Genomic DNA, 13,583 nt, shown 5'->3' on the forward strand with positions numbered 1-13,583 from the left:
AAAAGCACGACGTGTAAATGGATCCCTGACGGTAGCGTTTAAAAAATATTGCCAGTTTTAATGCTCGTCAGGATTGTTATGTCGTAATTCCAGCTGTGTTTACCACATTTATTTATTGAACCTCTTGTCAGCTACAGGCACAAACATACAGTAGTTTCCAGGCTGTGTTTTGGATTAGTCTCACCTGATTAACAGTTCACTGTAAAACCTTCTAATATAAACCACTTGACAGAAATAAATTTTAATCCTTTATGAATTAAGTTTAAAATGGAGATATTATGCGTTTCCTTGTTTTCTGTCATATAGACTGTTACACTGATGGATGCTCATAATAGGGGTAGCCAGAGGTTTGAAATAATCAGCATATATGCAAGTGGTCCCTGTGACCCAAAACCTGAGGCCTCAAACTGTTGTAAAAACTCAGTCTCAGACAGTTTTTTTTCCAACCTGTGCATCTGTATGACATCACATGGGATCTCCTTAATATGGCAGCACTTCCTACAGATTTATGGGATTTATGTGGCATGCATGCAAGCACCGCAATTTTAGAGTTAATTATCATTTAATGGTTTTTATAGTTTCTCCTCTGGAAATATTTTTATTTGCAGCTAATAAAAAACTGAGAAAATATCAGTTCTCTGAGATCAGTGTAGCAAGCAAGTTCTGGTTCATGTGATCCTGCAGCGAGTTTCTGGAGCAGAACAAGATGGTGGCATTGGAGGCTGTCCATGACAACAGTGACCTTTTTATTTTGGTCCCTGGTTTTTTGAGTTGCTTTGTAATTTTTTGTATTTATTAAGCGTTTTGTGGTTGGATTCTTTAAATTCATTACTTTTAGTTTGGTTTTATTTTTGAGTCTCTTGCTGTTCTTTTACTATTTTTCTCACAGTTCTGGGTCATTTTGACCCAGCATTTTGAGCTCTTATGTTTTGGTTTGATTTTGTATTAACGGGTTATATTCTGATTCCCTTGTTGTGCTTTGTTGATCATTATTATAAATCTATGTTTCAGTTTATTCTGGTTAAGAGTTTAGTTCTTAGGTTTTGTTCTTGTGCCCTCGTGTTTAGTATAGGTTTAGTTCAGTGTCAAGTCTGCGTCTTTGTGAATTGTTTCCTGTTTTATTTTTTAGGTTTATGTCTTATGTTGGTGTTTCTAGTTTCGCTTCCTCTGTCTCGTTAGGTCTAATTTCTCCCGGCTGCGTTCCCACCTGTTCCTCATTCCCTCATGTGTATTTATAGTGTGCAACCTCCAGCGTTCAGCGTCGGGTCGTACCCTCAGATTTGCTTGTGTGTTTCCGGTCTCAGCTTTCATTGTTCAGTTTATGTTTTTGTTCTTTGCCAGCAATAAAGCTGTGGTTTTTGAGTTGCTATTTTGTCTCGACAAGTCTGCATTTGGGTCCTCATCTCCGCCTGCCCGCACACAGAGCCCTGACAATTTTGTCTCTAGTAATTGTTTAGTCTTGGTATTTTTTTTTTTTTTTTTTTTTTTTTTTAAAATAAGAATTCGTCTTTCCTGTTCCTCTGTTGGTGTTTGTGTTAAGATTCACATCTGTATTCTGTTACTTTGGAGGTTTGCTTTCTCTCGAGTCCTGTGTTAGCTTTGCTTCCTGTCCGTGTTCCACTGATTGTCTTCACCTGTGTCTTGTTATCTCATTGAGATTGTTCCAACTCAGCTCTTTGTGCATAAATAGCTCAGCCTGCCTCTTTGTCCTCGTCCTTGTCCTCAGATCTTTTTTTTTTTTTTTTTTTTTTATAATCTTTCAACACCCAAAAATGACTTAGTTTTTTGTTTTGCATCATCTGTCTTTGTGTCCTTCCCTGTACGAGAAGGGATACGCCCCGCATATGTGAAACTTTAAACTGGATACATTTAAACATAAAAGGTTACTACTAGGGATGGGTATCGTTTAGGTTTTATCCGATACCGGTGCCAAACCGGTACTTTGGAAACGGTGCCGGTGCTTAAACAGTGCTTGAACCGGTGCTTAAAGAATGGAGAACACAAACTTTGTCCAAAAACCTCTCATGTTTTTATTTTTAGCAGTCTCTTTTTTTTCTGCAAAATGATAACCAAGGTAGCCTTTTCTGTTGGTACAACATACCTCCTTTGGTTGGAACCGGTGCTTAAACAATGGAAAACACAAACTTTGTCCAAAAACCTCTCATGTTTTTATTTTTAGCAGTCTCTTTTTTTTCTGCAAAATGATAACCAAGGTAGCCTTTTCTGTTGGTACAACATACCTCCTTTGGTTGGAACTGGTGCTTAAACAATGGAAAACACAAACTTTGTCCTAAAGCCTCTCATGTTTAGCTGTTTTTTTGTAAAAAGATAACAATGTTAGCCTTTTCTGCAGCTATAGGGCATATATGGTTTCACTCTATCAAACAAGAAGACAGCCGCATGTAACTACGACGGTGTTTGCTAGTTCACCTTACGTGCATTAATTTAATAACGTGTTTAGCCTACTCAACGTAAATTACACACGAACAACATTAAGCTACTCACCCAGAGAAGAACGGCTGCTGCTGCCATCATCATCCGTCATCATTCTGCTACGCTGGCAGGGCTAGGGGCCAGGACTCTACTCTTCGGGATCTTGGGGGATGTTGCTAACTCCGGTCCGATAACAGGCACCACACCGGCAGTAGATGTGCTCGGTGTGAGGTCTTGCAGCAAGCTATCAAATACGGGGCATTTCTCGGCTTTTAAAAAAACACTATGTGTCGCCAGGTGTTTCATCAGATTCGAGGTGTTACCTCCTTTGCACAGTATCACCTTAAAGCACTTGTTGCAGGCTGCTGAGTTTGCATCTTTTGCTGTGAAGTACAGCCAGACTTTTGACCGCTTCGCCTTGGGCATTTTTAATCTGTAGCTCTGCTCTAAAAGAACGTACGTACCTGGCCCCGCCTACTATCCTTGGAAAGGTAAAATGATTGGCTAGAAGCCAAAGTGTACGACATCTCAGGAAACAAAAAAGCACCGAAATAAAGCACCGAAATGTGCGCTGCTTTTCGGTCTGGTTACTACCGTTTATGTCAGAACCGGTGCCATAATGGCACCGAATACCGGTACCCATCCCTAGTTACTACCCCATAGTTTAATGAAGAGGACGTAGAAATTACTTCCATTTGTCGGCAGATCAAACTAAAATTGGTTTGACTGATTGATCAGGTATTCTTGGTGTGTGTTCTGTGTCCTGACTGCTGCAATTCCAGCAGTGTGAAAGAGACTCTGCAGCAAATCAGAATCCTCAATAAAGGCATTTTATACGTTTTCTCAATCATCAAATAAATACACGCACTTTGCCGTCACAATGCCACACACAGTTTGCACTTTATTCAGTAATTATGCAAAACTATGCAAAACTATTAAAAACATACTATAAAAAATAGTACACCCCTCTGGTGTGTACACGTCTGTTTACAAGGGGCAGCCAATCAGTTAATTTTCAGAAGAAATTAACTGAGCATAAGATAAATAAGGATTATTTTGTGAATTATGCAAAGCTGTTGTAGTAGAGACTAACAATAAAAGTGCAAAGACGAAAATGAGCTTAACAGGTTCCACATTATCTAAAAATTGGAGTAAAACATTTAAATCTCTTGTTTTTAAGCACACCAGCATCACAAATCACAAACTGGCCTCAAAGTGCTTTTTCACACGTCTGCTCTGCTCGTATTTCAGCTCCTTTTTATTCTTTTGCTTCATCATTTAAACAGCTCTTTTCATTCACACCAGATTATATGCTGTTGCCACAACGAGACAGAGTAACAGCACAAATAATCAGGCAACAACAAAACTGTCTAATTACTGTAAATACAAGCGCTGGAGAAAATAATGATTGTTTTCTTTGCTCCAGGCCCGAGGAGAAACCTGAGAAACGACCTCCTGGTTGCAGCCGACTCCATCACCAACACCGTGTCCTCGTTGGTCAAAGAGCTTCACTCAGGTTCACACAAACAGAAACACACTCCTTTTGTAGTTGTTTTGTGTGCAAAGCTGTTAAACATGGACAAGAAATTCGATTTTTAAAACCAAATCTTCACATTTCTCTACAATAATGTCACTTTTTACTGTCTCCTCTGAGCAGATGACAGTCGGGAGGAGGAGGAGAGATTGCTGAATGGGAAGGAAAGAGGTACAGTATTGTTTCCTACAATTTTTTTTATTGCATTTATGCTGTTTTGAATCACTTAATTGGTTAACAAAACCTGACAGTAACATGAGAATATAAAAGTTAAGTTGAGTTGTGTCTAACGTGAGTCACTTGAGATTAGCAGCCAGAATATTTAGCTGGAAAAGTTGATACATGATGCTTTAAAATTAAAGTTAATCATGCAAAACCAACTGCAAACAAAATAATGCATTAAATAAATAATATATGAAGATTAAAATGTGAAAGGCCTTTTTCTGGCAGCTCAGATCACCTCCTAATCTACTTTAAATGGGCCGGGTGCAGCTATAACCATAAAAAATCATTTTGGAAATAAACCAAAGACTTTTTCTTTTTTTTTTAGCTGATCTTACTCTGCCATCTCAGATGTGACTGAACCTCTGACTCTTTGTTTTCTTTTAAATATTGCAGACAGATGTGTGTATACATGTTAAGTGCAATTACTGAAGCAATCATACAGCTTAATTAGACTGATTTAATAATTTCTACTTGATTCAAAATGTTCTTTTTATACTTGTTTATATTATTTATATTAAGTGTTCTCAACATCCTGAGAAGGTAATATTATAATAACAGTATTAATCCATGGGTTATTCTTGCAAAAGATGATAAAAATGTAGGTTTTCAAGTCTTCGGAAGCTTTCGTTGTTGTTTTTGTAGCACTGCGAGACTCAGGGTGGTCATTATGTTATGGGATTTATGTGGCGTCTGTTTGTGTAGTGGTTGGGATATGCATGGCGAGTGCCTGTGGCAGTTAAACCAGCATAAAATGCTTTGGAGTTGCATGTTTCCTACAAAAAGCCAACAATATGTAGGCCGATGTCGATTGAGGTAGAATGCTGGTTGGTTGAAAAGTTGGCTTGAATAGTAAAGTTTGGAGTTCTTATCTTTATGAAGATCTTATCACAAAGGAGTCACGCCTTGGTCCCTGTGACTGGAATGACCCGCGCCTCGATCTACTATGAAGATCTTATCTACACGAAGCTTCTTAAGTTATAAAGACTGATGGAGAGTCCAGGTTTTTAACCCCTAGTGGGGTTGTCACCTTGGAGGCAGTCCTGAGCGACATTGCTTCACCTCTCCATCATGTTAGTTACTAAGGTCATTGAGCAGCGGCTGCATCTACACTTATCTGGATACATTCAAAAACAGTGTTTAAGTCTGAAAACGGTCCGCATCCACACTATCGTTTTCAGTCGTTTCAGAACAGTTGTTCATGCACACTGGAACGACCGAAACACTTACGTTCTTGTATTGCGCGTGCGTGAAACGTAAGATGCTTCGACCTGCGTTGTTTCTGTCTGCCGTTTATTTACTTTACGACTCTTTGAAACGTCGTGGCAAAACGTAGAGGAAAGTTTTTTAAATCAACTTACAATGAGGTGGAGTTGTTGCTGCGAGTAACACAAAAGTACAAAGTTGCAAAAGCGAGTGAGAATTAAAGAATTTGAAAAGCTATCTGGAGCACGTACAAACTGATATTAATCTTTAATATGGCTGTCAAAACTGAGAGCAAACAAAACAACTGCTGTATAATGCCTCCGCTATCTTAGTTTAGTTGGTCACATGACTGCATCATACGACTAAAATGCATCATCGTTTCCGAAAGCCTGCAGTTACGCTTTCCACACTGCAACGCGAAAATGGCGTTTTCAAATGTATCCGCTTTGGAAAGCGTTTTCAAAAAGCTAAGTTTTCCTTGACCAAAAACGTCGTCTCAGTGTGGACGGAACGCCAAAACGGAGAGAAAAAGATGCGTTTTCAAAGGAAAACGTATTAGTGTGGACATGGCCTCAGTCACCTGTAGTCCAGTTCAGTTCAACTTCAATTCACACATTGAGGGTGGGGCAACATCTCATAAAGGATTCACACCTAAGGCCCTGTGACTATAACGACCCAAACCTTTGATTCACACCTTATCTCATGTCACCCTTAACGATTATGTTGACAGTGACCGTGAGGACAACCTCAACTAGGGGTAAACCTTTGGGACTCCCTCTCTCTTTACAGCTGAGGAATCCTCTCAGCTGAGAGGTGAAACTTCTTCATGAACCAAAAAGAAATCCAGGTTCTGTAAAATGCCCGAAATTGCATAAAGTTGCAAGTTTTTTCTTTTACAGTGAGGCAAATTTTGTCCATAAACTGATTTGTCTTTTAAAAATTTAGAAGCGGACACACTCCCTTAATGGCGCTCATTTTCAGACAATAACTAGATGTTGGAAGAGTACTGCCACATCAGAAGCTTCTATTTATGTAGAAGCGAATTCTGTGCTGCTTCATGCCTGAAATCTAAATTTTAGTGGCTCATGGTGCTGTTACGCCTCTAAGAGCCACAGAAAGAAGAATAGAACTGGAATTACTAGAATAGAATCTAGTTTTTAAAAAATCCTTCTATAAAAATCATGATTTATACTTGCTCTACAGCTCCTTAGAGACCCATTCATTCTGTACTATCTTAAAGTTCAAAGAGTGGGAGTTCCCTGCAGGGGCTAAACTTGAACAACCAACTTGAGCACATAAATCTTCGATCCACTTATTTCTGACACTGCCCCCTGGTGACTGTACACAGGCACAGCATGCAAACGCGGGCCTGCATAGCTCTCTTCCTTTGGGGCCTGTATTCATGCTGGTAACCTCACATAAATCCCAGCGGTGCTTTTACATAACTCCAATCCGAACAATTTTAACAAGCCACAAAACTGAAAACACATGCTTGTCTGGAAAAAGGCCTTTAATCTGCAGTAATGCATCATATTTTATCATCTGTTCATATGGTTTGCATAGAAAATCAGAGTAGCTGTGTTTTACAGTTGAGTTAAGTGGAATGAAAAGGGCGATATTTCCTTCTGAAACGTGCCTGGAAATTGGATGTAATAAAGGATTACGTGTATTTATTTCCACAACTGTTAAAAGGATGCAAATAGCTGATCTGTGCAGAGGAAAGGAAATTTTGTTGAAAGAAGTTATCAAGATAATTTAATCATGATATAGTAATACAGCACTATTATGTCTTCTAGTGAAATACAGCCAGCATGAGCAATTCCAGATAAAAGATATTAAGCTCTGCTCTGTTTCTCGACTTTTTCTGATGATGATGGAGTCAAATCTAATTTGTGGATCCCATCGCTGTCTCCCTGCTTACAATTTAAATCCGCTCGCGCTCGCAGCTTTTCCTGCTCGCCTTCCCCTCTCCAGGTGCGCTCGCCTGCACCGTAGAAAGCTTCGTTAGCGTGCCGTCTCATTAGCCATGCTTTATGGAGCCCCTCCTCTTTATGAGGGGACCGCCTGCAGAGGAGAAGTGGTGAAACTACTTCCTGGTCTCGGCCTGAGAGCTCGTTAGAGTACTAACCTGTGATAATAATCCAAACCCCCCTCCCCTACAGAGAGACGAACAGGAGGCCACAGTTAAGTCTTGGAGGATAAATAAAACTACTGCATTAGAGCTGTCTACAGTAGAGTTTTTGTCTCTGGAGTTAATTTGTGTGGCACCTGCTAAGTAAGGGCTTCTTTTATGTTTCTGTGCTAGGAGCTGCTCTGCTTCTTATTACAGGTTCTGGCAGGAACCTTTAGCACTTGTTTTAGCCTCAGACTGCTCTGCTGTGCACTAATGAATTGTTCTCCCTCTCTTTCTCTGTGTGTTTAGCAGGTTAAAATGCTGACAGGACACAATGTTAAAAGTAAGTATTTTCATGCATTTCCTCTTGTTAATTGCATGATAATCAGAACTATTCTAGAGCAGAAGAGCAGGGCTGTGTAGGCAGTTTTTCAAACTCAGTCCGGTGTCCTCAAAAAAAGGAAATGTAAGGAAAGGCAAGAAAGATGCCGCGTTCATGTTTTATGGGGGAAAACGGGTTGATTTGATGACTCAATCGAGCTGTTTATGTGTTTGAACTTGTTTGCACAGGCCTCCAAATGGCTTGTTTCTGGTTCCTCGCGGTCAGCTTTGTGAGGTTTTAATTTTGCTTCATGCAGAAGCAATCAAAGAGGCAAACACACCCCGGTGTTCGACAGGATGGGTGCCGCTTCAGAAAACAAATCAAGCAGTTCTGAGGAAAAACCTTGTGTGCGGCCAACAAAATCCTCCTACAGGAGCAGTTTTGGTTTTCAAATCTTATTTTTAGTTCATGTTCAGCTGTTAACTAAAAGAAGTGGCACAAATCAAGATTATTGCATTTGAAATGAGGTCACAGATTTTTATTTGTTTTAAACAAAATCATCCATCCATCCATAGTAACAAATGACACCTTAAGGATATGTTTATTTCTAGGAACACCTAAAATCCATTTTTGAAGTTTGGGGTTTAACAAATTAAAAGTCGTGCCTTGGTGGTTTTTAGGCTAAATTAAGGAGAAGTTTGGTACTCTGCTCTCCTTCCAAGAGTCAAATGACAAGATTGCATTAACTAGAAAAAACCCTGTTGTTTATAAACCGGAAACAGACAAAACAGCTGCTCAGCTAGTTAAAAAATATAACAAAATAGCTCTAATGATAAATATCCCAGTATACTACACAGAATTAAATATATATGGTTGATACTTAGGTGCCCTTCTTGTCATATTACCTGATTTTCATGCACGACATCATGCTTGCAAGGTTTGGAGCGTGCATTTGTGGGCCATCAAAATTTACGCACACATTTGTAAACCTTTGTGAGACTAATTACACAAGATCACACACCAGGAGTTTATTCCTCACCCAAGTTTGCATGTTGACACACACCAATGAATGATTTAGCAGATTGTAATTGGTTAACATAAGCAGATGAATCACGGCCGAACAGATTAAAGAGCACAAAGTGATAACGTGTGTCAGCGCTTTACCGTTCCTACATGCCTCGGTAACTTTTCATTGGTTGGCCTGTCCCTCAGGTGGAGTCATGTTTCATCACGGCCAAAGAAGACTGACTGAGTACATCTTCAGATATTCGTTTTTAGCCGACGGGGAGGGGAAGAGCTCCTCTTCCAAATCAACCAATCACGATGCTGGACACCAAACGGCCGCTGGGTCACTACTGATGTATAGCTGTGATTCTGTGTGCGTCTGTTCACTGTGATTTTACTTTTGTTTTGATTATTTTTGATTTGATCACGCATAGCTAAATGAGGAATCTGAAACCTACTGATCTGTACTGTAGCATGTGTGTGCGCTCAGCATTTTTCTTTCTTTTTTTTTTTTTTTAAGCCACGAGTAAGGTTCGAGTAAGTGAGAAGAAAGATGTTTGTAAAGGTGTAAAGAGCACGAAAGCTTCAGGATGAGGAAGGAGATAAAGCATGTCACATATGAGGTGGAGGAAGAGAAGAAGTCAAAGACGAGAGGCGAGCTGTAAAGTTTTAAGATTTGGCACTGTGTGCTTAGTATTTATTGCTTTAATTTGTTGGGGTTTTTGCCATTTATTCTTTCGGTTTGATTGTTTTTGCGTGTACGAGTGTCGTCGGGTCCTGCTGAGACGATAAGCTTTAATGGGATGTCTACTGCTGCGTCAAGCCCGGCAGAGTGGAGACTTAAAGTCCTGGTGTCTAAAAACAAAATATAAAAAACACAGGCTGTATGTAAAAGATGGGCATCGTGTCACTGCTTTCTTCCATTGTACAAAATCAAGAAAATATTGTGGAAAAGGGGAAATCTTTAGCTTATGGCTTCTACTTGAGCATTATTTGCAGCTGCTCTGTCTAGATGGCTGAAAAGCTGCAGTTCCAACTTCACAGCAGAAATAAGCATGTTTACAGCCTCTTTTATTCTCTATAGCAACCATACCCATTTATGACAGTGCATGGGGTACCATTTCAATAAAGCACCTACTTGAACTATATTGAGCCTTTCAGTTTGGTGTTATTGGGGGTATTTTTATGCACTGCTAACCTTGCTTGCTGTGCTGTTAACTGTGCTAAAAGCCTGTGCAAAGAAACCTGTGCTCCAGCTTTACCAAGCGAAGTTTTCTAAGTGGCAGGTATGAGTGTTTAAATTGCCCTCATACAGTCTGTGGATACAGCGCACCATCTCATCTGAATATGGTGACTTCTAGCTCCAAAAAAATGAAGATGAAGATGGCTCAAACGCAAAAAAACACAAGGCTTAAGAACCGCTTCCGTGCCTCTGAACTGATTTGCTGGCTGATCTTGGTCACAAATCAAATCCCTCAGAGACTGCTGCATGTTGTCCATCTTTCTATACAGTCTGTGTGTGAAACCTGCCGGTAATGATAGCAGCTCAGGGTGTTCAGACCTCCCTGTGTATCCTGGTACTGCAGTGTGTGTAACTTCAACAGGGTCAATTTTACTAAAGAGTAGCAAAGTTGGAAATACTTACACCAATATCATGGTGTATTGGTGTATGAGCAGTTTTGCCAGACTTTTCTGTAGCTTTTTGCTTTTCCATGTGAAAATCTGGATACTTTCACATCATCAAGATGAAGTCTGCCTCTTATGAAGGTTTATAAGTGCTTTGATTTAAGTCAGAAAGTTTGAGAAGACACAGAGGGGAGAAAAAGTCCCTTTTGCTCTGACTGAACCACACAGGAAACTGTTTTTACTTTAACTTTACTTCAAATCAAAGACAGCAGAAGGGATTTATTTAAAATATTCAAAACAATCCAATCCTTTGCTACTTTTTACTGCCTTTCAGAGCTTCCTCCAAAATGCAGGGGATTTACGGGAGTTGAACTTCCCCGCCCATCAACCCCAAAAATTATGTCTGTGTTCAAATCCAAAGATATTTTATTTTATCCGCAGCATGTTTTTAAACACCTGTACAGGTTGTTGGTTTGTTCTCTTTACTGTTTTATACGTTTTCAGATCGGTTTCCCTCAGCTTTCATCAGCCCTCCAGGTTGTTTGACTGACTTACTGCGACTGGGATTATCACTTTTCGAGTCTGCCAAATGATTGACTGACTGTGTGAGTGAGTTAATAAATATATGAGCTCACGTTTCTGTGCGTGTATGTGTGTGTGAGAAAGTAAGTGAGTGAGAGAAATTGAGTGCGACAGGTCAGGCGCGTCCTGACATGAAGCTGTAAACACCTTCAGCTCTGAGCCTGCTGGAGCTGATGGTGTGAGTGGTAAGTGTGCATCTGTGTTTGATCTGCAATAAATAATATTTAACATCAAACTAGGAGTTTCTTTGGTCTCTGCGAGCGCTGGTCTTGATCTCTGGAGGACGAGCAAGGCTCCAAAGTGTATGTATAATTACCTCTTCCATGATCTCAGCCCTCGATTCCCCTTCTGGTCTTCTCTGCAGCGCAGTTTGGCAAAACAAACATATCTAATGTAATAAATCTGTAAAACAAGCTGGAGACCGCACTCTGCTGTATTCTTGGAAAGTGATCCATTTGTAAAATTCCTTGACTACCCTCATCTGGTTTACAGCTTTTCTAAATCCTGTGGATATTGCAGCAACTCACTGAGAACCACCAGAAAAATAAACTATAGGCCAGAGAAACCTGAGAAGTGAGGTGTATGGAGAAGAGTGTTTTTAATCATTCACATGAAGTTCTGGGTCATAAGAAAAACAAAGGCATCATCTATTTTAGCCTAGATGACCCACTAACCTAAAAAAAAATATATATATACCACTTTAGGATTTCAGGGCAAAATAAAATAGAGAAGAATATTCAGATCTTTGTTTTATCCAGAAGCACTGCAAAAATTCTTTAATATAGTATTTTAATATATTTTGGGACCTTCTCACTTCCCATGTGCATACGTTGGATGAGGAGACCAGCAGACATCAATAATAATCGATATCAAGTCAGATATAGAATTAAAAAGACACGTTTAGGTGGAGGTGGGTTACAAGACCAGGTGTAAATTAAGCAGACTATTAATGCCTTATTGGGGAAATGCACACATCACAGCAGCACAAGTGTCAGGAAGAAAAAGTGAATTAGAATTAAATGAGAAAAATGAATACATAAAAAAAATAGTGGACAAATAAAAAAAACCTACAAAAAGAGTCATTTGTACTTTACAAACAGTTGTGATATACAGCACTGTGGGGATGCTGAAGCATGCGATATATTTACTCTAAAACTATGTTAATCTGACTCTTGTTGCTATAAAAATAAAAGCTCCTTTACCTCACTCAAAATAAACCTTTACATTTAAGTGAATACCATGAAGGCCACAGGCTGAAATGCCTGTTTTAAAGCTGTAATAAAGTAATAAAGCTGTTCTTTATGCTACAAGCGTTGTTGGAGCGTCAACCTCTTCAGATGCTTTAGATGCTGATAACATTAAACTATTCTGTTAAACAAGCCCAGTATTTGGAGTCTTACTGAAGTAAATGTGTTGCAAGTAAAAGAAACTCTTATGAAAAGTGGCTTTAAAGAGTGCCATATTTATCCTGTTACTGGACTGGTTTATGTGTCAACATTTATCAGGCAATAACCCCAGATCAGATCTGACGTGTGAAATGGCTTCATGTTTAAAAATTTACTCTGTATTTCAGTATCAGACTAAAGAGTGAAAGCAACAGAAAATGAGGAATACAGTAGAGGGACCGTAAAATCAAACTTTAGCTTCCATTTACATTTATAGGAAAATGAGAAATCCTACGCTTTCCTCTCATGAGAACAGGAAGGCTGCGCAGAGGGTAATTAACACTGCCTGAGAAATCATTGGCTGCCCTCTGCCACCGCTGGAGGCCATCGCCAACTCCTCCCGTCTCAGGAAAACCAGGGCCATCACAGGTGACCCCTCGCACCTCGCCCACCACCTGTTCGACCTGCTGCCCTCTGGTTGTCGCCTCAGGTCAATCAGGTCCCACACCTCCAGACTCACTAACAGCTTCTTCCCCTGGGCCATTCGGACTGTCAACAAACACTACCCCTACCAAAAAAAGAGTTTTTTGGCAATTATTTCATGGTTCAGGCTTTACAGGATTAACAGAACAATTAAATATCAACCTAACATTTGCACACATTTACGTAATCTAGCAATTTGTCTCTATTCTTGCTTAATTTCGGCATTTTGATGCCAAATTTGAATACCCAAAGAGGCAAAAACATCCAGACGCTTCCCTGTGAAATGTAATGGAGTAGACGTCTGTAATAAAAGTTAATTAATATTTAAATAGAGTCAAAGCTGAGTAAAAGTTACTCTCTTACCACTTTGGCTCTCAAACGTCAGCCATTTAAAGAATGACAGGAATGTGAGGGCAGCACAATAAGAGCTGCAGTCTGACCAAAAAAGTCCAACATTTCCACCAAAAGGATCTCACACACACACACACACACACACACACACACACACACACACACACACACACACACACACACACACACACACACACACACACACACACACACACACACACACACACACACACACGCGCGCGCAAGGTTCTGTAAGTACACCCACTGCCTTTATGTTTAAACTCTCCCTGATTTAGTGTCCTCATCAGTAACGATCAGCAG

At 39.8% G+C, this 13,583-nt stretch overlaps 1 protein-coding gene across 5 annotated transcripts in view; it reads left to right on the forward strand.

Annotated features, from left to right (window-relative positions):
* dtnba (dystrobrevin, beta a) overlaps positions 1 to 11,278 on the forward strand; it is a 48,951-nt gene extending 37,673 nt beyond the window's left edge. For 4 of the 5 annotated variants that reach the window (XM_031728620.2, XM_031728645.2, XM_031728629.2 and 1 more), the window contains 4 exons: positions 3,860 to 3,949; positions 4,091 to 4,138; positions 7,818 to 7,851; positions 9,043 to 11,278. In XM_031728620.2, the coding sequence (XP_031584480.1) occupies positions 3,860 to 3,949; positions 4,091 to 4,138; positions 7,818 to 7,825 (146 nt within the window). In that variant the 3' untranslated portion in view covers positions 7,826 to 7,851; positions 9,043 to 11,278. The remainder of the gene's footprint in view (positions 1 to 3,859; positions 3,950 to 4,090; positions 4,139 to 7,817; positions 7,852 to 9,042) is intronic. The other variant, XM_031728637.2, reaches the window with a different exon arrangement.
* The last annotated feature ends 2,305 nt before the right edge of the window (positions 11,279 to 13,583 follow it).

This window comes from Oreochromis aureus, linkage group 15 (genome assembly GCF_013358895.1).
Source record: "Oreochromis aureus strain Israel breed Guangdong linkage group 15, ZZ_aureus, whole genome shotgun sequence".
NCBI lineage: Eukaryota > Metazoa > Chordata > Actinopteri > Cichliformes > Cichlidae > Oreochromis > Oreochromis aureus.